Below are 27,619 nucleotides of genomic sequence, written 5' to 3'. Positions count from 1 at the left end.
TTGCGAGACTTCAATTGAGAGTTTCAAGTTTCAGGTGGTCTAGATAATGCATACAAACCCTCACAATTACAATGAATCACGTGGTTACATGGCCACCGCTTCTATCTGCAAGCCCAGTCCTTTTCTAGACCCATTAGCACAGAGGTTTTCTCTTCTTATTCCTCTAACCATGAGGCTAGTCTTTCTTAATTTGTTCACATCCGCAGAGCTCCTAGTTAAACTAATACATAAAGGACAACCATGGAATAGTTGACATCTACTATGAGGCACTTAATCTCACTGCTGACCAAGATGTGGCACAGAGAGGTTCATAAATAAGCTGAGGCAGGATTAAACCCAGGCCTTCAGGTTCCACAGCCTGCACTCTAGGAAGGTGAGTAAACTGAAAATACTCCTAGTTTCATTATCACTGCGCTCTGTTAACTGATTATTTTTCGCTTATAATTGCTCAAATTCCTTCTCATAGTCTATGGTTGACTTAAACACCATATGTCTTTTGTAGTACATCTTTAAGCAACGTAATAGAGGAACGCTTCAGTTGTCTACACTTGCACACGGCCCGCTTTGCCCACAATCTTGCAATCCAGTTGTGCCTTACTCTAAAATGCTGTCTTTTTAAGCCTCCCTCTTGAAGCTTTTCTGGCGAACGCCTTAAAAAGCGACTGTGAGAGCTGGATAGTATCTCTCCATCCATCCTCCCTCAGAAAAACAACTACATTCCATTAGAATAGTTCTCTGGACCGTTTGAGAATAAGATATAGGCGTCTGGATGTCAAGACCAAAAAAAGTTGAAAAAAAAAAAAAGCGCAGGGAGAAGGTGTGGGAGGACGCCTTTCGCCTTCCATAAGGAAGGTATAAAAGTGAAAGTCGCTCAGTCGTGTCCGACTCTCTGCGATCCCATGGACTGTAGCCTACCAGGCTCCTCCGTCCATGGAATTTTCCAGGCAAGCGTACTGGAGTGGGTTCCCATTTCCTTCTCCAGGGGATCTTCCCCACCCAGGGATTGAACCTGGGTCTCCCGCATTGTAGGCAGACGCTTTACCCTCTGAGCGACCAGGGAAGCCTAAGGAAGGTATAAAGGATGTCATAAACAGAAAAAAGAACCCTGAAAAGCGGGGCCGCGCAAAGGACCACACAGTGGGCGCTCCCGCCCAGGGGTCCTGTCCTCCTCTTCCGTGCCAGTGCGTACTGAGGCTCGGCAGCCCTCCTCACACCTAACTCGGATCTCCTCCAGCCTGCCTGTCCCGGGTCCGGGGCCCCCATCCGGGCGGGGGCGGGGAGGGGAGCAATAGGCCTCTTCAGGTGGAGCCCCGAACACGGCCCGAGGCGGGGCCCGGAAGACGCCGCTGAGGCCCGCGGCTCCCGGGGGCGGGGGCTGGCGCTTGCTCAGGGACCCGGCGGGTCAGGAGGTGACAGGAGGAGGAGGCAGCAGAAAGAAAGGGCGGGGGGGGGGGGAGCGGGTTGGGAGGTAGCGTCTCGCCCGCCGGCGTAGACAGCTCTACCAAACCTCCGTCTTCCCCAGTCCCGCCGCCGCAGAGCGCCCTAGAGGGCGAGAAGGGAAGTCCACAAAGTGTTGGAGCAGAGGGGAGAAAATTCAAAACGAGTCTACTCAACCTCGTCTTGGTTCCGAGGCCGCGCCATGGAGACCAGTACAGTGCGCAGCCGCGGCCACCGGGAGCGCGCAGCGCAGCCGCTTTAGAAAAGATCCTGATCAGCCACCGTCGCGTGTTTCCTTCCTGATTGGTTCTTTTTTTTTTTTTCCCCGTATCCCCGCCTCTCACCTGGATCTAAAGCCTGAGGCTAGTAGCTGGAGCCCTAGAAAAATCTCGGTAGACTGAGAGTCTTGATTGGGAGTATGCTTGAGAAATTAAACCCGGAAAGACTATAGCAAATTAAAGCTGAAGGCCGAGGAAATATAATAGGTCGTTGCCTGGAGTCGGGAAGGTTTAATGCAAAGAAGATAGCCTGAGGGCAGCGTGGTAAAAAAGACTACAATTCCCAGTGGCTATATCATCTGAGAAGCGCTGCTTTCTGGGAGTCGTAGTATCTAAGAGCTGTGTCTGAATTATCGCGACTAAGGATAGCCTGTTAACATTTCAAACGGAGAGAAGTCGGTTTGAAACGGGCCTCTTTCTATCTCCATAATCGATCGCAAGCTTAAATATATATATTTTTTTAAATACAAAAAAAATTGAAGAGACGCGACGCCTTTAAAACTATGCCTCACTAATCGACGATTCCTACTCTAGGAATAGGTAGTTGATGTTTATGGGCTGGATCTTGAGGAAGGGCAGCCTCGTGGTGCCTTCTGGCTGAGGCCCGGGGAAAGAAAGCGGAAGCCCTGGGATCGACTGCATCTTTTCTCTGACACGTGCAGCCTCATTTTGAGATCCCCGTTTTTGTAGTACTGAAAGACCAGAGTGCCGATTGTCTGATTGTTACTCATACGTTTCTCTAGGTACGCCATGGCTCAGCTCCAGACACGCTTCTTCACTGACAACAAGAAGTAAGTGAGCGTACTCTCTCTCCCTTCCTCACTCCCTCCCCTCCCCCGCCCCGGGCCCCCGGAATTCTTTCGTAGGACCTCTTCCTTGTGCATGCCTGGTTGTCTTTGCCGTCAATTTACCTGTTCCCTTTTTGACTGGATTCGTCGCTTCAGCGCGTTTTCTGCGGTACCTTGCGAGGACTTCTCTCCCATCGTTCCTGCCTAGCTTCTCAGGCTGTATATAATTTGAATTGTAAGGGTAGAGAGACCTGAAGGGGTTCAGGTTTGCTTCCTGAATGAAGTGCATTATGCAACTGAGCAGTGAACGACGGACCATGTCGTTAGAGTCTGGCGGCTAGTGGTGGTGTCTGAAAACATGAACTTCGTTTTCTTAAGTAGGTGATAGATGATGTTTTTCCAAACCACGCTAGAAGGTGGAGCTCCCAATAGGGAGTTGGTAGAACTGATTTTTGATAAGAGTGTGAGGTCAATTCAGCTATAATTTTGGGTATTTATATACATATATCTACACATATACGTATGCATGTTATATGTGTGTGTATACATATATACACACCCGTATGTGTATACGTATATGTATATGAACATTTTACCAGTTTTACAAATGGTCCCCAGATACATAGCAATCGTTTGAAGCGTAATTGTATTCTGCTTTGTGGCATATATTACACTATTAATTTTTCTTTTTGTTTGCCTAGTCTCTTCAGCTATATTGTAAGTCTCCTGATGGTAGAGACTACGTTATGCTAATTGGATTGATTGAGTCAACAAATGTTTGTCTAGTTTTTCTGGTACTGATGATAAATAATAAATATAAGCTGTATTAACAAGTTAATGTCAGCTAAAAACTAAAACTGCAAGGAGATCCAGCCAGTCCATTCTGAAGGAGATCAGCCCTGGGATTTCTTTGGAAGGAATGATGCTAAAGCTGAAACTCCAGTACTTTGGCCACCTCATGCAAAGAGTTGACTCATTGGAAAAGACGCTGATGCTGGGAGGGATTGGGGGCAGGAGGAGAAGGGGAAGACAGAGGATGAGATGGCTGGATGGCATCAGTGACTCGATGGATGCGAGTCTGAGTGAACTCCGGGAGTTGGTGATGGACAGGGAGGCTTGGTGTGCTGCCATTCATGGGGTCGCAAAGAGTCGGACAGGACTGAGCCACTGAACTAAACTGAACTGAACTGAAAAACTAAAAAACTCCCCATCAATTAAGATTACATGTTTTATTCCTTGTTTGTAGTTTTATGAATTGACCTGGTAAATCATACTCACACCTCTTGTACTGTTGCATACAGCATATATGAATTGTATTATCAATACAGATGAGTATATATACTTAGTCTAAATAGTTCTAAAGGAATAGGTGATGCAATAGCATGACTGCTGTATTTTTTCTAATTAACAGGTTTATGGAGATTATTGTTGATTCACACAAAATTTTAAGAAATACTAGAGCAACTGCAACTCTATTTAAATTGCTGTGATAAATGGATAAATGCCAAATGTGTGTATATGTGTTTGTTTATATATTTAGATTTCCCCAAAAGTTAACAAAATCTAGAAATTAAACTTCTTTCCTCTCCCTTTTATATAGTATGTTCTGATCAGTAAAATGAAGGGGGAAAGTAGATTTATTCATGTATATGCATATAATTTGCCGTGAAGTGATAGGACCGGACGCCATGCTCTTAGTTTTTTGAGATTTGCCATCACTTCATGGCAAATAGAAGGGGAAACAGTGGAAACAATGGCAGACTATTTTTGGGGGCTCCAAGATCACTGCAGATAGTGACTGCAGCCATGAAATTTAAAGACACTTACTCCTCAGAAGAAAAGTTATGACCAACCTAGAGAGCATATTAAAAAACAGAGACATTACTTTGCCAACAAAGGTTCGTCTAGTCAAGCCTATGGTTTTTCCATATGGTAGTCATGTATGGATGTGAGAGTTGGACTATAAAGAAAGCTGAGCGCCAAAGAATTGATGCTTTTGAACTGTGGTGTTGGAGAAGACTCTTGAGAGTCCCTTGGACGGCAAGGAGATCCAACCAGTCCATCCTAAAGGAAATCAGTCCTGAATATTCATTGGAAGGACTGATGCTGAAGCTGAAACTCCAATCGTTTGGCCACCTGATTCGAAGAGCTGACTCATTTGAAGACTGATGCTGAGAAAGATTGAAGGCAGTAGGAGAAGGGGACGACAGAGGATGAGATGGTTGGATGACATCATCAACGGAATGGACATGAATTTGAGTAAACTCTGAGAATTAGTGATTGACAGGGAGGCCTGGTGTGTTGCAGTCCACGGGGTCACAAAGAGTCGGACACAACTCAGCGACTGAACTGAACTGATGCATATAATTTACATATGCATGTATGTTCATGTATAAGTGTGTGAATTATGCTTCTCTCCCCCTCCGCCACCCCCATCTTACTGACCAAAACAGTAAACCAACACTTCCAGTTTCTAGGTTTGGATACCTTTTGGAGAACCTAAATAAGTCCTTACTTTTTTCAACATGGTAAATATATATCCATAGCCTTACTACTCAAAAAAGTATAGTTTGAAGGCCAGCGTCACTTGGGAGCTGGTTAGCAAAAGCACAATCTCAGACTTTACCTCAGATCTACTGATTTAGAATCTACATTTTAACAAGATTTGAAGCCTCTTCCCCCAACTCCCTTTGCTGCAGAAAGAGATTTCTTATAGATTTGATGAGCCCTGTAAGTTCTACCTAAACCTCTTTTACATTCTGCACAAATAAAGCCGTAATTTAGACATTATGGAGACGTTTTTGGTTTTGGTTTTTGTGACAACTATTAACCTGTAATTCACGTATAGTAGATGTTACACATTTGAAGTGTTCAATTCACTAATTTTGAGTATATTTGTAGAATTGTGCAACCATCACCACAGAAAATTTTAGAACATTTTTCATCACTCTTTTGCTGTTGTTACCGTTTCCCCCCCACCCTTCCAAAAATTTCCAAATACCCCCAGCCCAGGGCAGTCACTTATTCAATTTTTGTCTCTAACATTTCCTATAAATGGGGTGATATAATATGTGGTCCTTTGTGACTGGCTCCTTTCACTTAGTGTGGTGCTTTTCAAGCCTTGTCCATGTTGTGCTTCATTCCTTTTTACAGATGATAATACTCCATTGTGTGGCTATACCACATTTTATTTTCATTGTTCAGTTGATGGACTTCTAGGTTGCTTTCACCTATTTGGGCTATTAAGAATAGTGGTAATGTGAACTATTTGTGCACAAGTTTTTGTGTGAACATATGTGTTTATTTTTCTTGGGTATGTACTTAGGACTGAGTCAAGTTTTAATTCCATGTTTAACTTTTTGAAGAACTGCCAGATTTTTCCAAAGCAATCGTACCATTTTACATTCCTGCCAGCAATGAATAAGTGTTTCTCCATTTACTCACCAACACTTAATATCTTGTCTTTCTTATTGTAAACATCCTGGTGGGTATGAAGTGATAACTCCTTGTGGTTTGATTTGCATTTCTTGGTGACTAACAGTGCTCAACTTTTCATGTGCCTGTTGGTCATTTGTATGTTTTCTCTGGAGAAATATCTATTTTGATCCTTTGCCCATTTTAAAAATAGGGTTGTCTTTATTATTGAGTTAGAAATGTTCTTTATATGTTCCAGATGCATGTTCTTTGTCAGATATGTGATTTGCAAGAATTTTCTCCCATTCTCTCTTACAAGAGTTTCTGATCTGCCTCCTGTTGTGGGTGCCTCTAATCTAGTCACTACAGTGCTGCCCCAGAGAGATCTAACGAAACAAAATTTTGATGATGTTTGTTATTTGATTTAGACAGTGGTTCCTCATTGCCTAAGGAAAGAAGTCAAAAGTACTGCATACAGCATCCAAGCCAATCCATGCACATCTTGTTAGCCTTGTCCTTGGTCACTGTCTAGAGTAAAATAACACTTTGGAATAGGTTGGTTGGGCAGTTTAATGACTTAGCTTTTTATTTGTGTATGCTGCTTTTTTGCACCCTTTCTTTCTGTCTTCCCCCGCGTCAGCCAGGGAAAACTTACTTTTCTATGTGTAGTGTAAGAGTGTTTTTCTTTTTTTATACATCCTTTCAGACTCTGCTCTCTCATCCTCCTTTTCTCTGGTTGAAATACCCTACTGCTTCCTTTTCTCTCATTTTATGTATTACTTATTACATCGTTCTTACACAGCTTCCTTGTATTTGTTTATTTATAAACCCTTTTCAAGTACAGAGACCACAGGTTAATTCATTTTTTGCTAACCCCATGTAGCAAAATGTCTGGCATGTATTAGATACCCAGTAAATGTTTGTTGAATGAATAAATGCACATTTGTTAAAATATTTGTAGACTTGATGTATCATTTCCTTTTTGTAGATATGCGGTAGATGATGTTCCCTTCTCCATACCTGCAGCCTCTGAAATTGCTGACCTTAGTAACATCATCAATAAATTGTTGGAGGCCAAAAATGGTAGGTATATACCATGAAAAGTTAGGAGAGGGCAAAATGACTTAACTAAATAAAGTACATCACATTGTTATTTATAGCCCTTTGGGGACATTATTCTATAATACTGCATGCATTTTATAATGGTAAAATTTATAAATTATAACATATAATTTCTCTCCTACATGATAACTTTGAAAAATGTTTTAAATAAGTTTTTAGCAGAAAAAATCAGTTCAATCTACTTTTAAGGCAATATGGAGAGAAGATGGTTGAGATTTAGGAATAAAGATTTTTAGGGTAAAAGTTCTTGATACAGAGATATTTGTATAGCATTTCCTATCATTTTCATCATGGATATAATATAGAGATTCTGATGAATAGAATCATCAGACATCATTTCAAAGATGTCATATATCCTGCTCGCTGAAAAACTCTTTCAAACTAGAATAAGAATTATTTTCTTGGAATAGAGGCTTTGTAATACGAGTACATGGTTTTGTTGTTACCCAAGTAAAAGTTGGACACAACTGAGCACTCAAGCAAATATTTGTATAGTTTTCTAAATTGTAGAAGAACATTCATATATCTTTTTGTATAAATCGAATAACTGTGTTATTGCTTTCGAGTTGAAGATGCAAATGATTCAGATTTTTTTTAAAAAACTTTATTTTGTAGTGGGGTGTAGCCAATTAACAATGTTATGATAGCTTTAGGGGAACCACAGAGACTCAGCTGCACATATACATGTATCCATTCTCCCACAAACTCCCCTTTCATCCAGACTGCCAGGTAGAGTTGAGTAGAGTTCCATGTGCTGTACAATATCTCTTTGTTGGTTATTCATTTTAAACATAGCAGTATGTACACGTCCATCCCAAAGTCTCTAACTATCCCTTCCCGCCAGTAAGCATAAGTTCGTTCTGTTAATTCTGTGATGCAGATTTTTAAAAAGTAACAAGACAGAGAGACGGAGAATTCTTTAAAAAAGAGTATAGCTAATAAATCAGATAGAATGAAGAATTTTTAGCATTTCGTAACTCCAGATGAAGTGATGGATTTAAGAACTGATTATCAGTAGCGACTAAAGCCATTTATTAGGTAAAAGGCTAACAAAGAACATTGGGATGGATGGGAACAGACTGACAGCCTCTGAACTCAGAGATAATTTAATATCGTAAAAAGAGTCACAGTGAAGTAGCGTGCTTCATGCTTGTGTGCAAAGACGCTTCAGTCGTGTCTGACTGTTTGTGACCCTGTGGACTTGGACTGCCAGACTCCTTTGTCCATGGGATTCTCCAGACAAGAATACTGGAGTGGGTTGCCATGCCCTTCTCCAAGGGATCTTCCCAACCCCGGGATCAAGCCCATGTCTCTTATGTCTCCTGCGTTGGCAGGCAGGTTCTTTACTACCTGCACCACCTGGGAAGCCCCCGGGTGCTTCCTAATGTGATACAATAGGAAAAAATACTGTGTGTAAATATTTTGCCAAAAGTAAACCCAAAGTCTAATCAGGCATTTAGGTCTGCCTAATGTACAGGTTGTATGTAGGTGGTAGAGAAACATGTTAAGGGATACCTTGGAGATTTAAACAACCAAAGCCAGTGTGTGAGTATTAGACCCAATTTCTTCAGTAAATAAAAGGCAGAGGAAAAGAAGGATGGAGAACTGTTAAAGATATTAATCAGATATAATGTGAGGACTTTGGATGCCAATTCTAAAAAAACTCACTGTAAAAAGACACTTACAAAACAAGGAAATGCGAACATTGTCTGGCTTTATGATATTAAGAGAAATAATTTTTAATTTTTAACACTGTGACTTTTTAAAAGTCTTTATATTTTAGAGATACATACTGAAGCATTTACAGATGAAATTATATCATTTCTGAGTTTCGGTTTTAAATAAACCAGCAGGAGAGGAGGAGGAGGAGTACAGGTGATTGTCCATGAGTTGACAAAAGATTCAAATGAAGATTCATTATGTTATTTCTACTTTTGGGTATTTTGGGATTTTTCATAGAATACAAAGGTTTTCTTTACTCAGAATGGTGATACTATCCACAGGAAAAATATTAATACCAACAGAGCAAAGTATTTCTGTTCTTTAAAATCACATAATATGGAATACATGGTCCTGTTGTACCATGGGGAAAGTCTAGGGAAACTTGGAGGCCACACTGGGATAATAGGTACCTGTTTGTTTTGGGGTCTCTCATTTATGTCTGCCAATACCACTTCAGGTCCTAACACTGATAATTTTATTACGTATATTCTGTAGAGTTCCACAAACATGTGGAGTTTGATTTCCTCATCAAGGGCCAGTTTCTACGAATGCCCTTGTTCAAACACATGGAACTGGAAAACATCTCATCAGTAAGTTCAAATGTTTACCTGCTCTATTTTACTGAAGGTATTACCAGATAATGTAGGAAAACTCCATTTAGAATCAACCTGAATCTACAGCAACCAAGAGCCTTTTGATTATTGTTTTTTCCTAAAAATTTGAACCTCAGTTTCTGTACGTTCAATTTTTAAATCTTTTCTTTTCTTCTAAGAGAAGAAAATTATTCAAAGAACGCAGATAAATGAATATGGAAAGATAATTTCATGTTTGTGAAGTTATCAAGAAACATATTAAGCAAATATGTTTACTACTAGTAAAGGTGTATAAAATGATTGTACATATATATAAGCTTGTGGGTTGGGTTTATGTGATTTTTAGTGATTGCCCTCTTCCTCTAATTGTCAAACTTACCTTATTATTGCTTTTATAATTTAAAAAATAAATTATAATTGCTTTTATAATTAAGGTGGCAATTTTTGAAACTGTAATTAACATATACATAAAATTTATCTTTTAACCATTTTTAAGTGTACAATTCATTAAGTACATTCCCAATGCTATGCAACCATCACCATTGTCCATTCCCAGAATTTTTTCATCCTCTTAAAGAGAAGTTCTGTATCCATTAAATTGTATGCTTTATGATTTTATAGTTTCTTATATTCTTTTTTTCCACTTTAAGCATAAGTTTTCCAAGATCATTAATATTTGTTAATATTACTGTTAGCATACTGTTAGGTCAAATAAAGTTTTTCACTTTCTATATGGCTCCAAAATTTTTGGATTTGGAAGAGGAATTATATGAAGGAGGTAAACTGGGGCTCCTTTATTTTCATAATGTACTATTTAAAAACTGCACCACCTGATGGATTTCTGCTTTTTCTCTGTGACTAGGAAGAAGTTGTGGAACTAGAGTACGTGGAGAAGTACACTGCCCCTCAGCCGGAACAATGCATGTTCCATGATGACTGGATCAGTGCAATCGAAGGGACAGAGGAATGGTATTGCCAGATGAATGTTCTTGTTTTAAATGTAATATGTGAATATTTTTCTTTGATTGCCTGTTCTTTGTGAAAGTAATTTATATATATATATATTTATATACACACACACACACACACACATATATATCTCGTCACCATGCCAAAGACCTTTAAATTTAGTATAGTCAAGAAGAAATATGCCTATTAATAGGTTTTCTTTTCTGTCTCAAGATGTCATAGTGACACTTATCTTCTGAATATGTTGTGTCTCTTAGGGCATTTATTTGATTATGTTGCTTTTTAAGACTAAGAATATAACTTGTTTCATAGAGGGGGGAAAAAACCTATTCTAGCCACAGATCTGCTAACCTACTACCCTGAAGATGCAAGTCATGCTATTTTAGGGCTGAAAAGAGCAGATTGGAATCAGAAGGTGTGACTGGGTTTAGAGCAAAACCCTACTGGCCTTACTTGTAGAAAAACACGTCAATAATGGATCGTAGTAGGAGTCTGCATTCAATGAAAATGTCTCCCCAGAGTTATTACATAGTTATGTTTTTATTGGTTTTACTTTTTACTTTAAATGGTTCTACTGGTTTTCTATTTAATGGTTTTCACTGGTTAAATACAAAGGACTATTAGGCTTGTCAAACAATTTGCTTAGCTTCCCTGGGAGTGGTAGTATTTTACAACAATAATAAAAATGATATTTACAGTTTGTCGATTATATTTTTATTTTTAGGAAGGGGAAAAGCCAAATGTAACATTTATTCTAGTGTGTTTTGAAGTCTTAATCTTTATATTAAAGGTTAGAAAATATAATTTGCAAGGTTTACTTTATCATTGCTTTAGAAATAAAATTGATTTCAGGGTTTGAAAAAGGTGCTTTTTGTATTTCATAGGACTTTTTTTTTTTCCTCCTTATAGGATCTTGACTGGTTCTTATGATAAGACTTCTCGGATCTGGTCCTTGGAAGGAAAATCAATAATGACAATTGTGGGACATACAGATGTTGTAAAAGATGTGGCCTGGGTGAAAAAAGGTTAGGACTCTTTGCCTACACTGAGAGGAATCCTAGATAGGGAATTGGAAATAAGCCATTTTCAATACTGGGGCAGAATTGGGACAGGATAGGAAATGTCTCATGCCTTAGTTATTATGGGGACTTTAAAATACCCAGTGTTTAAGAAAAGACATATTTTCTAAAAATCCGTGAATCAGTAGAAGTGAATCCTAAAATTATGTCTTGTAATATACATTTTCAAGTTAATAGTGAGTGTGTTAAATGCATATCTTTTTTATAGTTTTGTGTTTTTTTTTGGCCTGCTCCACATGGCATGCAGGATCTTAGGTCTCTGACCAAGGATCAAACCTGCACCCCCTGCAGTGGAACTGCAGGGTTTTAACACACTGGACCAGCAAGGAAATCCCTATAGTATTTTTGAGGAATCTTCCCTTTTTACCATAAGCTAGCTTTTTTCCCAAAGGTGGCTATATGAGGTCTTTTACATTTTTAACATCTTTCTCAACAACAACAAAAAAACTTATTTCTTTAGTTTCAGAACACTGTAAAAAAAAATTTTTATTTTAGAACACTGTAAAATTTTTCTACTAATTTGTTTCTTGTGTTCTCCTTTCTTAAGACAATTTGTCTTGTCTACTACTGAGTGCCTCTATGGATCAGACTATTCTCTTATGGGAGTGGAACGTGGAAAGGAACAAGGTGAAGGCTCTGCACTGCTGCAGGGGTCATGCTGGCAGTGTGGATTCCATAGCTGTGGACAGCACAGGAACCAAAGTAAGTAGCTATTGTGTTAGTAGTACTGTGTTGAGTTAGAATTTGAGATTCTTGTGCGAGTAAGTTCTTTTCTTCATAAAGTCACTGTGATTCGCCTACTTTTATAACAGCTGAAGAATATGATTTCAAACCAGAAGTAAATACTCATATGATTAGACATATCAAGAGTCATTCCCTCACTCTAGGTATCTTTGGTTTGGAATTTTATATAAACTGCAGAAATTTTAAGAACTCAAGTAAACAAGTAATTTCTTTGTGTAACCTTCCATTTTCAGTCCTTCAACTACTCATAGTGCTGTCATCAGTTGAAAATGTCTAGCTGATCACCTAAGGCTTGGCATACACTAAAGCTGGTGTTAATCGAGGTTGTTTTACAATTATTGCTGATCTACTCTGTATGACAGAATGGTAAAAGTTAAAACAAACCGTGAGGGCAACACAGTTTTTACTTAAGAGGGGTTATAAACTCTTCATCTGAAAATTCTTCAAACCACAATTACGTATTCTAGATTTAAGACTGTTTCTTCAATAGTTCTTTGCCAGTTAGCATAGTAGAGGACATTTCTGCATTCAAAGATTGATGTGTATTCATTCTGAGCCATAATGAAGGTTTACATGTTGTTGAGTCGAACTTTAAGTGAATTAGCTGTTCCCTGTCTCTTGGCTATAAGAGACAGAAACTCATCCTGAAATTTTTTAGCTTAAAAGATCTAAGGAAGGAGTGATGAATCACATCATGAGCAGGGTGATGATCGTTTTCAAACTAGTGGAGTAGAAGCTTGCATGTGGCATACCGCCTCCTTCTCTTGTTTCCCCATATTGACTTCATTTTCTCACCTCAAACCGGTTTCCGTACATGGCAATAAAACCTAGCCTTCAGTATTCCCAGGTTTTACACCCCGTACTGTCTCTGGGAAATGAATAACTTCAACTCTCTAGAACACAAGTTTTCCCAAAACAGGCTCTGAAGGAGGAAGAGACTTATTGGCACAGCGTCGGTCAGTGGCCCACCCTGATCTAAGCAACCGTGACCAGGGTACAGGCCCCGTAAGAATGGTAGTTCTTTAAACTGCCGTGAGATTGAGGATACAACTTCCCAGAGACTAGGAAGACAAGCAGAAAGATGATGCCATAGTCGTAAGGATTTCATGGCAAAGTAAAGGTTTCAAGTTAAATAGCAGGGGGAAAAAAGGCAAATAATATGATGGATTATATTTCATTCTGTTTTTCCCTTCATTTTTTTAGTTTTGCAGTGGCTCCTGGGATAAGATGCTAAAGATTTGGTCTACAGGTAAATGAAATATTTTTTCTACTTTCTCTTATTAGTGGTATTTTAAGAATTACAATGTAAAAAATACTTTTTTAGCCCATAATTTGCCATAAAAATTGGACCATGGCTTTTGGGTCACAAAGTACTATATACAGGCTAAATTGCTTCAATCATGTCCGACTGTTTGTACCCATGGACTGTAGCCCGCCAGAATGTAAATGGGATTCTCCAGGCAAGAATACTGGAGTGGGTTGTCATGCCTTCCTGCAGGGTATCTTCCTGACCCAGGGATCAAACCGAAGTCTTGGCAGGTGGGTTCTTTACCACTGTTTCCACCTGGGAAGCCCAAAACAAAGTACTATAGTAGAGAGAAAAATTAGTAATTTCTGTCTTTCTGCCCCACCACTCCCTTATTTATTGGGTAGTGTCACTGAATCCCTGCAAGTATCAGTAACACGTCTGGTGCAGTGGGACTTAACTACCTTAGTTCTCAGAGTTCCCTTATTCAGAAACCTGGAAATAACTAATCTTCTGAGTCATATTGATACTTTAGTATTAGAGAAATTTCTTAGTTAAGGTGGCTTAGTTTAAATAATTTTTTTAATACAATTTTACTCAACTTTCTTACTTTGAAAAAATAGAAGGAACAATTAGAGGGAAAGGGGGGCTCAAGGAAGGTTCCTTGATAATAGTAAGAAGACACTTCTGGAAGAAAAGAAGGGGAAAAACCCACATATGTTTTAAAGAATAGTAGTACAGAACTATTTCTTGCACAGGTTAACAGAATACCTCTGCTAACTTTTGAGGAAATTGCTCTATTACTACTGCACAATTTCCCTCATAGCTCAGTTGGTAAAGAATCTTCCTGCAATGAAGGAGACCCAGGTTCGATTCCTGGGTCAGGAAGATTCCCTGGAGAAGGAAAAGGCAACCCATTCTAGTATCCTTGCATGGAGAATCCCATGGACAGAGGAGCCTGGCGGGCTACAGTCCATGGGGTCGCAAGAGTCAGACACGACTTGGAGACTAAACTGCCATCCCCACCCTAAATTCAGTTCACAGAGTAGAAGTCGGGAGCGGAAGATAATCAAGAAAAGCCTAAACAGTTTTAAATAATTATGTGTAAGATGGCAGGAAATACAAACCCATTTTAGTTTTTTTCCCAAAATTCATTAAAACAAGCAGTTTTGAGGCAAAACGTTTATGGAGGAATTTTTCCTTTGTGAAATACTTTTTGATAGTGCTGGGTAGATGACATATAAATGAATAGTTACCCTTAAGATGCTTATAGTCATTCTGGGAAAAGCACATGACATTTATAAACAGTTAGAAAACATTAAGCTCTATGGTTTGTTTATCTGGGTTTCCTACCTAGCCAAATGCTGGATAGCAAAGTTTTTTGTTTTTGTTTTTGTTTTTTTAATAAAACTATGAAACACTTTTAATTTATTGATAGAAAAGTGAAATAGGTCTTGCCATGTGGCTCAGTGGTAAAGAATCCACCTGCCAGTGCAGGAGATACGTGGGTTTGATCCCTGTCTGGGAAGATTCCACATGCTGCAGAGCAGCTAAGCCCATGGATCACAGCTATTGAGCCTGTGCTCTAGAGCCCAGGGGCTGAACTTATGAGCCCGCACACCCGAGAGCCTGGCACTGCAACCAGAGAGTGCCTCTGCTCACTGCAGCTAGAGGAAAGGCCATGCAGCAGTGAAGACCCAGCACAGCCAAAAATAAATACATAAAATTAATTTTTTTTAATGCAGTAAAAATAAAAGTGAAGTAGTCAAGAAAAATAAAGACGGCTGGAATGTATGTCCTTTTAACATGTTTATTTACCATATCATTCCCTTTAAATACACTCTTGTCAAAACTCTCCTACAACTAAAGTAGTAAGCAACTTTTCATAGATCTGGTAACTGATGAAGGTTGATAATGATAATCTTTATAAGATACCAAACTGGTTAGATTTTAGGATTTTAATGTACTTTATTTTTTGCTTTCTCCTTTTGGAAGATTGGTAACCAATGTATTGTTTTTAGATAGGATTTTCCATTAACCAAAATAAAAAAATATATATTCATTCCTAACCAGTTGAGATAACATGAAGTATATGCCCAGAAATATAAGAATCCTTTGAGATTGTCTGTAATTAATATTTACTTTAAATTTTAAACTTATCATATCTACTTCTCTATGATATAGTTCCTACAGATGAAGAAGATGAAATGGAAGAATCCACAAATCGACCAAGAAAGAAACAGAAAACAGAGCAGTTGGGACTAACAAGGGTAAGTATTCATGAGAACTGACGGTACTTTACTATACTTAGTTTCCTTTTGTCTTGGTACTTCAACCATAATTAGACTTTCTTTTAGTAGATTACTAAATTTTTATTATGAAACTGCTGCATTTTGAGTCACTGAATATAATGACATTAAGCTTTTTACACTGTTCATGAGGTTCTCACGGGAAGTATACAGGAGTGGTTTGCCATTCCCTCCTTCAGTGGATCACATTTTGTCACAACTCTCCAGTATGACCTGTCTATCTTGGATGGCCCTGCACGGCATGCCTCATCACTTTATTCAGGGGAGCAGATCTTGTAAACAGAGCGCCTGAAGAACTGTGGCCAGAAGTTTGTAATATTGTACAGGAGGCAGCAAACAAAACCATCCCAAAGAAAAATGTAAGAAGGCAAAGTGGTTGTGTATAGCAGGGGAAAGAAGAGAAGCAAAAAAGCAAGGGAGAAAGGGAAAGTTACACCCAACTAAATGCAGAGTTCCGAGAACAGCAGAGGCAAGAAGGCCTTTTTCAATGAACAGTGCAAAGAAATAGAGGAAAACAATAGAAGGGGAACAATTAGAGATCTCTTCAGGAAAACTGGAAATATCAAAGTAACATTTCATCTGAAGATGGGCATGGGTACAATAAAGGACAAAAATGGTAAAGACCTAATAGAAGCATAAGGCATCAAGAAGAGATGACAAGAACACACAGAAGAACTGTACAAAAAAGATCTTAATAACCCTGATAACTACGAGGGTGTGATCACTCACCTAGAGCCAGATATTCTAGAGTGTGAAATCAAGTGGGCCTTAGGAAGCACTACTGCCAATAAAGCTAGTGCAAGTGATGGAATTCCAGCAGAGCTATTTAAAATCCTAAAAGATGATGCTATAAAAGTGCTACACTCAGTATGTCAGGAAATTTGGAAAACCCAGCAATGGCCACAGGACTGGAATAAGTCAATCCTCATCCCAACTCCCAAGAAAGGCAATACTAAAGAATGTTCAAACTATTGTAAAATTGCACTCATTTCCCATGCTAGTAAGATTATACTAAAAATCCTTCAAGCTAGGCTTCAGCAGTACGTGAACTGAGAGCTTCAGGTGTTCAAGCTGCGTTTAGAAAAGGCAGAGGGACCTCAGAGATCAAATTACCAACATTTGCTGGATCATTGAGAAAGCAAGGGAATTCCAGAAAAATATCTACCTCTGTTTCATAGACTACACTAAAGCCTCTGACAGTGTGGATCACAATAAACTGTGGGAAATTCTTAAAGAGATAGGAACAGACCATCTTACCTGTCTCCTGAGAAACTTGTATGCGGGTCAAGAAGTAACAGATTCTTGTATGGAACAAATGACTGATTCGGGATTGAGAAAGGAGTACAACAAACTGTTTATTGTCACCCTGTTTATTTAACTTACATGCAGAGCACATCATTCAAAATGCCAGGCTGGATGAGTTACAAGCTGGAATCAAGATTGCTGGGAGAAATATCAACAACCTCAGATATGCGAATGATACCACAGTAATGGCAGAAAGCAAAGAGGAACTAAAGAGCCTCTTGATGAGGGTGAAGAAAGAGACTGAAAAAGCCGGCTTAAAACTCAGTATTAAAAAACTGAGATTGTGGCATCCAGTCCCATCAGTTCATGGCAAACAGAAGGGGAAAATATGGAAGCAGTGACAGATTTCCTCTTCTTGAGCTCTAAAATCACTGCAGATGGTGCCTATAGCCATGAAATTAGAAGATGGTTGCTTCTTGGCAGGAAAGCTATGACAAACGTGGACAGTGTGTTGAAAAGCAAAGATATCACTTTGCTGATAAGGGTCTGTATAGTCAAGGCTATGGTCTTTCCAGTAGTCATATACGAACATGAGAGCTGGACCATAAGGAAGGTTGAAGAATTGATGCTTTCGAACTGTGGTGCTGGAGAAGACTCTTGAAAGTCCTGTGGACAACAAGGAGATCAAACCAGTCAATCTTAAGTCACCCCTGAATACTCATTGGAAGGACTGATGCTGAAGCTGAAGTTCCAATACTTTCGCCACCTGATGCAAACAGCCAACTCATTGGAAAAAACCCTGATGCTAGGAAAGATTGAAGGCAGAAGGAGAAGACAGCAACAGAGAATGAGATAGCTGGATGGCATTACTGATTCAATGGACGTGAACTTGGGCAAGCTCCGGGGCTCCGGGGAGATGGTGAGGGACAGGGAGACCTGCCGTGCTGTAGTCCATGGGGTTGTAAGAGTTGGACATAACTTGGCAACTAAACAACAATAAAAAGCTAGGCTTACAGGTTGGTAGGTTATTTAGCTATCTTATTTGATCTCATGGTGAATTTTAAAGTAAGATCTTTTAATTGTTAGAGCTTACACAAAGTTAAGTATCTCATTACCTAACTGTTGAATGATAATGTTTCACAGACGTAAAAAACAAAATTATGTTTACCAAAAGGGAAAAGGTGGTGGTTGGGGTGGGACACGTTAGGAGTTTAGGATTAGCCGACTACTATATATAACAACAAGGTCTTAACTGTATAGGACAGGAAACTATATTCAATATCTTGTAATAAAAGTAGTAATAATATTAATGTTTCATACATCAAAGATGTAATTCTAGTACATCTCCTAAATCACTAGAAATCAAGAGTTCTGAAGTTTTGATTCCGTCATTTCACTAGTATATCCAATTAAATTACACTCAGAAAGTTCACTCATATTTGCTCTGTTCCTTTAGAAGGATATTTATTATGATCTGCCCTGAATTAATATACTTAATGAGAGGAACAATACTGAGTCAGATGTAGGAAATCATATTTCTTTCATTATCTCACAGCTTTAATGGATATGGAGTGAATTAGGTACACATTTGCACCTTAATTCTTATAGTCACCAATAAAAAGATAGCTTATAAAGTTGTTGAAAATGAGGAATAAAGTATGATCACAAATAATTCATCAAACTCAGGTAGACTGCAATAAATAGTAGCACTTACTGTTTTCAATAGGAAGTAGTGATTTACAATTTATACATTTAAACACAGACTGCTGAATTGCAAGTGGAATGATTCGCAACTCAGCTTCCTTATCATTTTTCTCATAGGACAAATTAAAATTATAAATGCCTTATCAATTGGATAATGTGCCAGTGGCAATTTATTGATGCATATATCTGATCAACCTTTAAAGAATATGTCTTGAGTAGAAAAAGACTTATTGAATGATCAAAATTCTTTACTCCTAAGGCAGCTTTTTAAAAAACCTTTATATTAATTAAAAGTTTGGCATACATATAGTGAAGTATGCAGCTCAATGAATTTTTAGTTGTGTATACGCAAGTAATCACTATCCAAAGCAAAACATCAAGAATTAGCAACACCTCCTAGAAGACTCTCTCTAGGCTCCCTTGAAATCAGTAGCCTCCTAAAAGTGATCATTCTTCTGACTTATATCACTTAGATTAGTTTCATCTAGTTTTATACTTCATATATAGAGGCATGCTGCTGCTGCTGCTGCTGCTGCTGCTAAGTCGCCTCAGGCGTGTCCGACTCTGTGTGACCCCATAGATGGCAGCCCACCAGGCTTCCTCGTCCCTGGGACTCTCCAGGCAAGAGTACTGGAGTGGGTTGCCATTGCCTTCTCCAATAGCTCATTTTTAATCGCACTTTGCAGATAATATGTTTTTATAAATTGAAGCTGTGTGGCAATTATGTATCAAGCAGGTTTGTTGGTATATTTCCAACAGCATTCATCACTTGATGTCTGTGTCACACTTTGATATCAATAAATCTCATAATATCTCAGACATTTTTAAAAATTAATGTATTTGTTTTTTGGCTACACCAAACAGCATGTGAGATCCTAGTTCCCCGACCAGGGATCCAATCCGCAACCCCTGCATTGGAAGCGCAGCATCTTAACCCCTGGTTGTTCAGTCGATCAGTCATGCCTGACTCTTTGCAACCTCATGGACTGCAGCATGCCAGGCTTTCCTGTCCTTCACTGTCCTTAACCACTGGACCACCATGAGAAGTCCTCAGACTTTTAAATTATTATTATTGTGATCTGTGATCTTTTTTTATTATAGAATTTTATTTATTTATTTATGGTTACCCTGGGTCTTTGTTGCTGAGCAGGCTTTCTCCAGTTGCGACAAGCAGAGGGCTACTCTTGACTGTGCCTGCAGGGGCTTCTCCTGTTGTGGAGCACAGGCTGTAGGTGAACAGGCTTCAGTAGTTGCAGCACGCAGGCTCAGTAGTTGTGGCGCACGGGCTTAGCTGCTCTGCAGCATGTGGCATCTTCCCAGACTAGGGATCAAACCCACGTCTCCTGCATTGGCAGGCAAATTGCTATGCATTGCATCACCAGGGAAGTCCTGATCAGTGGTCTTTTAAGTTACCATTGTAATTGCTTTGGCGTGCCATGAACCATACCTCTGTAAGACAGTGAACTTAATCAGTAAATGTGTATGTCCTGACTGCTCCACCGACAAGTCCTCCCCCATTTCTGTCTCCCTCCTTGGGCCTCCCTATTCCTGAGATTCGATAATATTGAAATCAGGCCAGTTAAAAACCACCATAGTGGACTCTAGGTGTTGAAGGGAAAGGCAGTGTCTCATGTCTCACATTTTAAATCAAAAGCTGGAAATGATTAAGCTTAGTGAAGAAGGCATGTCAAAAGCTAAGAGAAGCCAAAAAGCTAGGACCCTTGTACCAGTTAGCCAAATTGTGAATGCAGAGAAAAACTAGAAGAGCTATTTGAAGTGAAAATCAGAAATAATAGGAAAAGTTGGGTTGTGAAGACTAAAATAAGACAAATTTCAAAAATAGTTGTCTTCTCTCTAGATTTCTTTCTAGTATTTGACTTCTCTTAACACGAATAACACTCTCAGTCAGTTCATTTAATGGTCATTTGTTTCATATTAATACATTAACATATAATAGGGTTTTTTCTACATTTTTTCTCAAAATGGCTTTTCTCCAGTATTATTCTACTGAATATAGAAGGGAAAGGCTACCCATGCCAGGGTCCAGCCCCGGTGGATCCAGGGAATTCGAAGCGGGGACGGCGTTGGCGAGGGAAAAACTTATTTATTTATTAACATACGATTAGATTAGGAAGAAATAGTATAGTAGGAAAATTAAGTGGAGAAAAGAGGCTGATTAACTTGGTTTACGTGGAAAACCAATAAAGTTCCAGACAAGGAACTTGCACCGTCTACCTTAGGCCGCCGGCGCCTTGGGCTCTCTCTCTTACGGATCTTAAAAGCCGGGACAAGTAAGTAGACTTGGTGAGCCTCCACGTTCCAAAGGAATTCAGCCTGAAATTAGAGTAAAGAGGAGACACGGGGGAAACCAGTCCTTCCAATGACTGGCCCCACTCTATTGTCCTTCAAGGCCTTTTATACATTTGATTATACAGAGAGATCAATGGGTAATACAAAATTATGCAGCGTTAGCAGCCCAGACTCTTTCTGTATATCTTTTTGTATACAAAAGGTCTCAGGTGATTTACATTATCTTGGCCAAGAGGCTTGTTAACACTTTTTGGCTCTCTTCCTTAATGAATGTTAATCTCGTTTCCCCTGAAGTGTTTTTCTTTAATCTGCATCTCCTTAAAGCACTAAAGTTACATCTCTATAGAACAAAGGCGCAGTGGGTTATAACAAAGAAGGTACTTAACTCAAAGATCTAATGTTGCTACTTGTTTTTTCTATATACCAACTATATCAACAAGTAAAAGGTGTGAACATTTGGCAGCAAGTATTGGCTCAACAAATGAAACCTTTAATCAGTCCTATTCTAATGATTTTGACTCCTCGGAAGCCCCTACGTTCCTAGGATGTTTTAAGCTTCCTGTGCCTCCTGCGGTCAGGAGGCCTCAAACAATCACATGCGCAGCTATACGAGTCCTGCAGGCAGGCTAAAAAGCCATCAGAAGGGTTTTTGGATTGAAACACCCTTTCAAATGCAGAAGACTAAAGCCTTGAGATGACTTTTTCCAGGCAGGCATGTTCTTATTTTGGGGGGTACACACTCAGGAAATACCAGGGGGGAAACCTGAGATCTGACTCGACCTTGCCCATCAGATCTCTGCCGCATGACCTTGTCACGGGTGGGATTCCTCACTCTGGCTCCCGGCATACCCACTCCAGTATTCTGGCCTGAGAATTCCTTGGACTGTTTAGGGCACGGGGTTGCAAAGGGCCGGACACCACTGTGGCACTTTCACTTTCATTATACTGAAGTTTGTTTGCAGTTAACAGTGCCAAAGTTGACTTTTCTACCTCTTTTTAAAAAAAATTTACATCCTTGGTGGCTCAGCAGTGAAGAATCTGCCTGCCAATACAGGAGACACTAGTTCAGTCCCTGGGTCAGGAAGATCCCCTGTTGAAGAAAATGGCAATCCATTTCAGTATTCTTGCTTGAGAAATCCCATAGATGGAGGAGCCTGGCGGCTACAGTCCATGGGTTCACAGAGGCAGATACAACTTAGCAACTAAACAACAAAAACAAGAAAATTCACTCTTTTTGGTGTACAGCTTTTGAGTTTTGGTAAATACATATAATATGTAACTAATACATATTCAAGATATGGAACAGTTTGCCATCCCCTAAAACTCATTTTGCCCATTTGTAGTCAACCTTTTCTATTTATATACTCTTAACAACTACTATCAAATCTTCATTCCTAGAATTTTTTTAGAATATCATATAAGTAGGATCACACAGTATGTAGCCTTTCGCATCAAGGGTTTTTTTCCCCCCACACAATAATATATTTGAGGGGAACAACAAAGATTCATCCAAGTTATTGGGTATATCATGGTTTGTGCTGTGCCTTGTCGCTCAGTAGTGTCCAACTCTTTGCAACCCCATGGTCTGTAGCCCACCAGGCTACTCTGTCCATAGGGATTCTCTAGGCAAGGCTACTGGAGCAGGTTGCCAAGCCCTCCTCCAGGAGATCTTCCCAGCCGAGGGATCGAACCCAAGTCTCCCACATTGCAGGCAGATTCTTTACTGTCTGAGCCACCAGGGAAGCACCATGTCATGGTTTATATTCCTTTCAAATTCTGAGTAGCATTCTATTGTATGGATATATTGTACAACAGTTGGTTTAATCATTCACCAGTTGAAGGATATTTGGGTTGTTTCTGGTTTGACAGTTATGAATAAAACTGCTAGAAACACTTGTGGGCAGTGTTTTGTATGAACCTAAGTTTCCATTTTTCTTGAAAAGTCTTCATTTTTCAATTCCAATTCCATACCTAGGAATGGAATTGCTTATTCATTTAAGTCTACCCATCATTTTACATGTCATTTCCTATCCTAGAATCTCTGATTATCTCTATGTTACCTTACTTTTGTTTTGGATCACAACAGAGGCTGCCCTGTTCCTCACTTCTCTATCAGGTTGCTTTACCTCTTTCAGGAAAATTTTAGAGCTGGAAAAGAGATTTTAGGGATCATTTGGTCCAGGAGGTGGCAAATAGCCCAACAGGAGCTTCACTCTGGCCTATTTTTGTGCTATAGAGAGCTGAGGGATTTTTACATTTTAACAGGCTTTAAAAACAAAGAGGAATATGTAGAAGAGACTGTATGTGGCCTGGAAAGGCTAAAATTTGTTTTTCTTTCTGGACCTTTGTAATTCCCTTAACATGTAAGGAAGTGAAATGTAACAGTTAAAAAAGTATCCCTCATTTCAGAGCTCTTTCCCTCTTTGTTTTACATTTTCCTTGTGTTTAATACAGACACCTTACCTCATTTGAGGATTTTAATTTGAGAGGGACGTTAGAGATTTTGGAGTTTTAATAAATGAACCAGGAATATTATTTAAAGATTGGATGCTGAAGAAATGAGGCGGTGAGAACAACTTATTGAAATTAATAAACCTGGAAGAGTCATGTAGAAAATGGCAGCACGTTAACTCAAACCTACATCTTTCTGCCCTCAGGGCTTTTCCTCCTAGCTTCCACATGTGACATGTTTGTCAACTGGGAAACTTTAGTGTCAATATTAATATCCCTGAAAATGAAAAGTAGAGCAGATGGAGTAGCAACAGAATCTTGTGGAAAGACTACAAATTTTGGAGTAATATTTGGGTTCAAACTCAAATCTGCCTTCTTTAAGCAGCATGACCTTGGGCAAGTTATCTTTCTCAACTGAAGTGTCTCTTAGAGGGTTGCTGTAAAGATGAAATAGGGCAGGACAGGAGGGCTAATGCACCTGACAAAATATCTGGCATATGGGTTTCAGAAGTAATAGCTACTATTATTTTTTGATCACTCTGAACTGAAAATGCTTTCCCTTTTGGGTGTCTTTTCATTTCTAGACTCCCATTGTGACCCTCTCTGGCCACAAGGAAGCCATTTCCTCAGTTCTGTGGTCAGATGCTGAAGAAATCTGCAGTGCGTCTTGGGACCACACGATTAAAGTATGGGATGTTGAGTCTGGCAGTCTAAAGTCAACTTTGGTAAGAGTTACAAATTCAGTGCTTCTCTGATAGAGCTTTTTTTTTTTTTTTAATTAAAAATTTACTTATTTTAACTTTGAGCTTTTAAGTGGTAAACTTCTAGGAGATGATCACTTTTAGCCTACTCTGGTTACATGTTCTTTCCTTTTTTTTTCTGCTTCCCAGACAGGAAATAAAGTGTTTAATTGTATCTCCTATTCTCCACTTTGTAAACGTTTAGCATCTGGAAGTACAGATAGGCATATCAGACTGTGGGATCCCCGAACTAAAGGTGAGTTATGTAAATCTCCAGGAGAAAACATGGGTGAATAACATCAATGTCTCTTCTCACTAGAGCTGTATATGAAAGATCAGTTCAGTTCAGTCGCTCAGTCGTGTCCAACTCTTTGCGACCCCATGAATTGCAGCACACCAGGCCTCCCTGTCCATCACCAACTCCCAGAGTTCACGCAAACTCATGTCCATCGAGTCGGTGATGCCATCCAGCCATCTCATCCTCTGTCATCCCCTTCTCCTCCTGCCCCCAATCCCTCCCAGCATCAGAGTCTTTTCCAGTGAGTCAACTCTTTGCATGAGGTGGCCAAAGTATTGGAGTTTCAGCTTTAGCATCAGTCCTTCCAAAGAACACCCAGGACTGATCTCCTTTAGGATGGACTGGTTGGATCTCCTTGCAGTCCAAGGGACTCTCCAACACCACAGTTCAAAAGCATCAGTTCAGTGCTCAGCTTTCTTCACAGTGCTACTTTCACATCCATACATGACCACAGGAAAAACCATAGCCTTGACTAGACGGACCTTTGAAAGATAATTTTCTAGAAATTTGATGTGGGGGGCGAGGGAGCTGTTCTGCCTACTTCTCTTTTCTAAAATTTAATAATCGTTATCTGTTTTGTTTTGTTCAGATGGTTCTTTGGTGTCGCTGTCCCTAACCTCACATACAGGTTGGGTAACATCAGTAAAGTGGTCTCCTACCCATGAACAGCAGCTCATTTCTGGTTCTTTAGATAACATGGTTAAGCTGTGGGATACCAGAAGGTAATTCCTGTTTATGATTAATAAAAGAAGTATATCAATTGCCTGTTGAATACAAAGAAAATGAACACTGAAATAACTATCCAAAAGCAGAACAGTGAAAAACATGTTCTTGGTCATATGCCCTGAAATGATACATAATTGGTATCAAAAAGAAAGGCCAGGATCAAAGGAATTTTCTCAATATGTTATCTTTTGCATTCTGGATGAATTTGTGATAGTTTTATCTTTTGCCAAAAAAAAAAATACACAAGTTTATGAAATCCATCTTTCTCACCTCGTTACATAAAATAGCAAAAAAGAATCCTGAGCCTTAATATGACACAGAATTGGAAGGCAAGTGGCCTAAATGAATGAAACTGATCAAATTAGAAATTAGGTTAATAGGAAATTAAATAAAAATATATACATTTTTTTTTATTTTTTTATTTTTTTAATTTTAAGATCTTTAATTCTTACATGTGTTCCCAAACATGAACCCCCCTCCCACCTCCCTCCCCATAACATCTCTCTGGGTCATCCCCATGCATAAATAAAAATATATACTTTTTAAAGATAAAAATTTACAGATTCCTTTCTTTAGTTAGGGCTACAATAATAATATATGCAAAGGGCCTCCAAGAGAATGTATATATAATTTATTTACATATTTCTACAAGTAGAATGGAGAGGCAATAACCAAACCCATAATCTGTTAATGATACAGGGAGAGACAGTCAAGAAAACACTCAGAATTTTAAGATTAAATGGTTATTGGGACAAGGATGGCAAACTAAAATTTTCAGAAGCGTGTAAGTGATTATGCACATATATTTGTTTAATACTATGAAATGCATATAACATGTTAATATTTTCATCTTTAGTTGTAAGGCTCCTCTCTATGATCTGGCTGCTCATGAAGACAAAGTTCTGAGTGTAGACTGGACAGACTCAGGGGTAAGAATTTATCAGTTATTTGATAGAGAGGAAACTATATTATTAGATTAAATTTATTGTTTGTATTCATAGTTATTAGTTTCAATGTATCTGATATTTATAATTCTGTATTCTAAGTTAATACTCATAAAATCTCATCATTTAAAGAAGAAAAAAGTATCCTTTACTATTAGGAGTAGAAAAATTTGAATATTTTGAAGCAGTTTTTTTTCTTGAGTATTTTTAATAAAATTTTTACATCCGTAAACTTGCTGCTTCAGATTAATTGTGTCAAAGTATTTCCTACTTAGAAAAATATTACAAATATGGCTATATTATAAAAGGTACTTAATTACAATTTAGGTTTTTTATTGCCTAAGAACTCTTTCTAAATACAGGTCCTAGGGCTATTTGAAAAATCTGGAATACCCACTTATCTATAAACAATTAATGTGCTGTTCTTTACAAACAATTTTCTTAAATGGGTAAAACTATATTACCCTTCAAACTTTTAATTTTATTAAGATTCCTTAGCAAAAGCTTCATAGAAAGTATGATAGCATATTATGCCTTAGCCAAATTAAAATCATCACTTTTAAAGTGTTAATATAGTGTGTGTATATGTGTGTGTGTGTGTGTGCTATAGTAGTGAAATTTGATGCAATTGGCCCATCTGAGTATTAACTGTCAATGCAGGTTAATTGCTTATCTGTAATTCTTTCTGTAATCAGAATATCTACTGATAATTAGGTTTAGCTATCATATGATATAATTGTATTTACTTCTGTGTTTGTTTTTTCCCCTCTCGCTTTATGCAGTTACTTCTGAGTGGAGGAGCAGACAATAAATTGTATTCCTACAGATATTCACCTACAACTTCCCATGTGGGGGCATGAAAGTGAAAGATAAATCTGACTACAGAGATTCCTTCTGTAAATAAAATCAATAGAGAATACTCAGCTAACACCAAGACAGATACAGGAAGCAGCCTTTTAGATTAAAGTTAATGTACTGTTTCCCCCTTGATGATAGTGTTATCACTGTCTTTTTATTTTGTATTTATTATACAACAGTTGTGTTTATTAAATATAAAACATGGCCTGCATTCTCTACCTTATGAAAACCTTTGAAATTAAACTGAGTTTTTAATTTTTCTTCTAAAGGTATTGGTTTGAATTACGATTTGCTTTTGAAGTCCTATAAAAGTATGTATTAAAAGTTCAGTAATTGTTCAGATTTTTATTTCTGAGGGAGAAACTTAGCGTTTAAAACTTAGCGTTTAAAAAAAGCATCTAAAAAGAAATAAATTTTAACAGAGAAAAAATCAGAAATACAATCTGTGTTTGGTAAAAATGTGATTCTGTAACTGTAATAATGTTCTTTGTAAGTATTCAGAACATTAAAACATGTAGATGTTGCCAGTTATTAAGAATTTGTTGAAATATTTTAAGTGAAGTACTTTGTTTTAAAGATAAGTCAGGGCAGTTCCCTAGCGATCCAGTGGTTAAGACACCATGCTCGCAATGCTGGGGGCCA

General features: G+C 38.6%; 2 protein-coding genes across 13 annotated transcripts in view; one reads left to right on the top strand and one right to left on the bottom strand.

The window, feature by feature from the left end:
* Positions 1 to 1,738, bottom strand: part of CARF (calcium responsive transcription factor) — a 75,351-nt gene extending 73,613 nt beyond the window's left edge. For all 5 annotated transcript variants that reach the window (XM_069578043.1, XM_069578039.1, XM_069578038.1 and 2 more), the window contains exon 1: positions 1,615 to 1,738. The gene's annotated coding sequence lies outside the window, so the exon portion shown is untranslated. The remainder of the gene's footprint in view (positions 1 to 1,614) is intronic.
* On the top strand, positions 205 to 27,245 carry WDR12 (WD repeat domain 12). Of its 8 annotated transcripts, none has more exons than XM_069578057.1 (14): positions 205 to 373; positions 2,459 to 2,506; positions 6,906 to 7,000; positions 9,257 to 9,351; positions 10,217 to 10,323; positions 11,233 to 11,348; positions 11,950 to 12,104; positions 13,350 to 13,395; positions 15,577 to 15,662; positions 23,996 to 24,136; positions 24,302 to 24,407; positions 25,039 to 25,171; positions 26,032 to 26,104; positions 26,902 to 27,245. In XM_069578057.1, exons 2-14 carry the CDS (start codon positions 2,466 to 2,468, stop codon positions 26,977 to 26,979), a joined length of 1,272 nt encoding a protein of 423 aa, XP_069434158.1. In that variant the 5' UTR covers positions 205 to 373; positions 2,459 to 2,465; the 3' UTR covers positions 26,980 to 27,245. The 8 variants fall into 8 exon arrangements, with proteins under 8 accessions (XP_069434158.1, XP_069434154.1, XP_069434152.1 ...); XM_069578053.1 differs by lacking the exon at positions 205 to 373 and adding an exon at positions 1,319 to 1,799; XM_069578051.1 differs by lacking the exon at positions 205 to 373 and adding an exon at positions 1,400 to 2,255.
* The last annotated feature ends 374 nt before the right edge of the window (positions 27,246 to 27,619 follow it).

Source organism: Ovis canadensis, chromosome 2 (assembly GCF_042477335.2).
Source record: "Ovis canadensis isolate MfBH-ARS-UI-01 breed Bighorn chromosome 2, ARS-UI_OviCan_v2, whole genome shotgun sequence".
NCBI lineage: Eukaryota > Metazoa > Chordata > Mammalia > Artiodactyla > Bovidae > Ovis > Ovis canadensis.
The sequence above is the reverse complement of the archived record's forward strand: the minus strand, read 5'-3'. Positions and strand labels throughout refer to the sequence as shown.

What these genes read in the sequence shown, in the direction of transcription:
- WDR12 (XM_069578057.1), top strand. Translation starts at nt 2,466, where the DNA reads ATGGCTCAGCTCCAGACACGCTTCTTCACTGACAACAAGAA. An exon ending in GCAGTCTAAAGTCAACTTTG is followed by an intron (nt 24,137 to 24,301) that starts GTAAGAGTTACA and finishes TCTGCTTCCCAG; the next exon opens with ACAGGAAATAAAGTGTTTAA. An exon ending in GTGGGATCCCCGAACTAAAG is followed by an intron (nt 24,408 to 25,038) that starts GTGAGTTATGTA and finishes TGTTTTGTTCAG; the next exon opens with ATGGTTCTTTGGTGTCGCTG.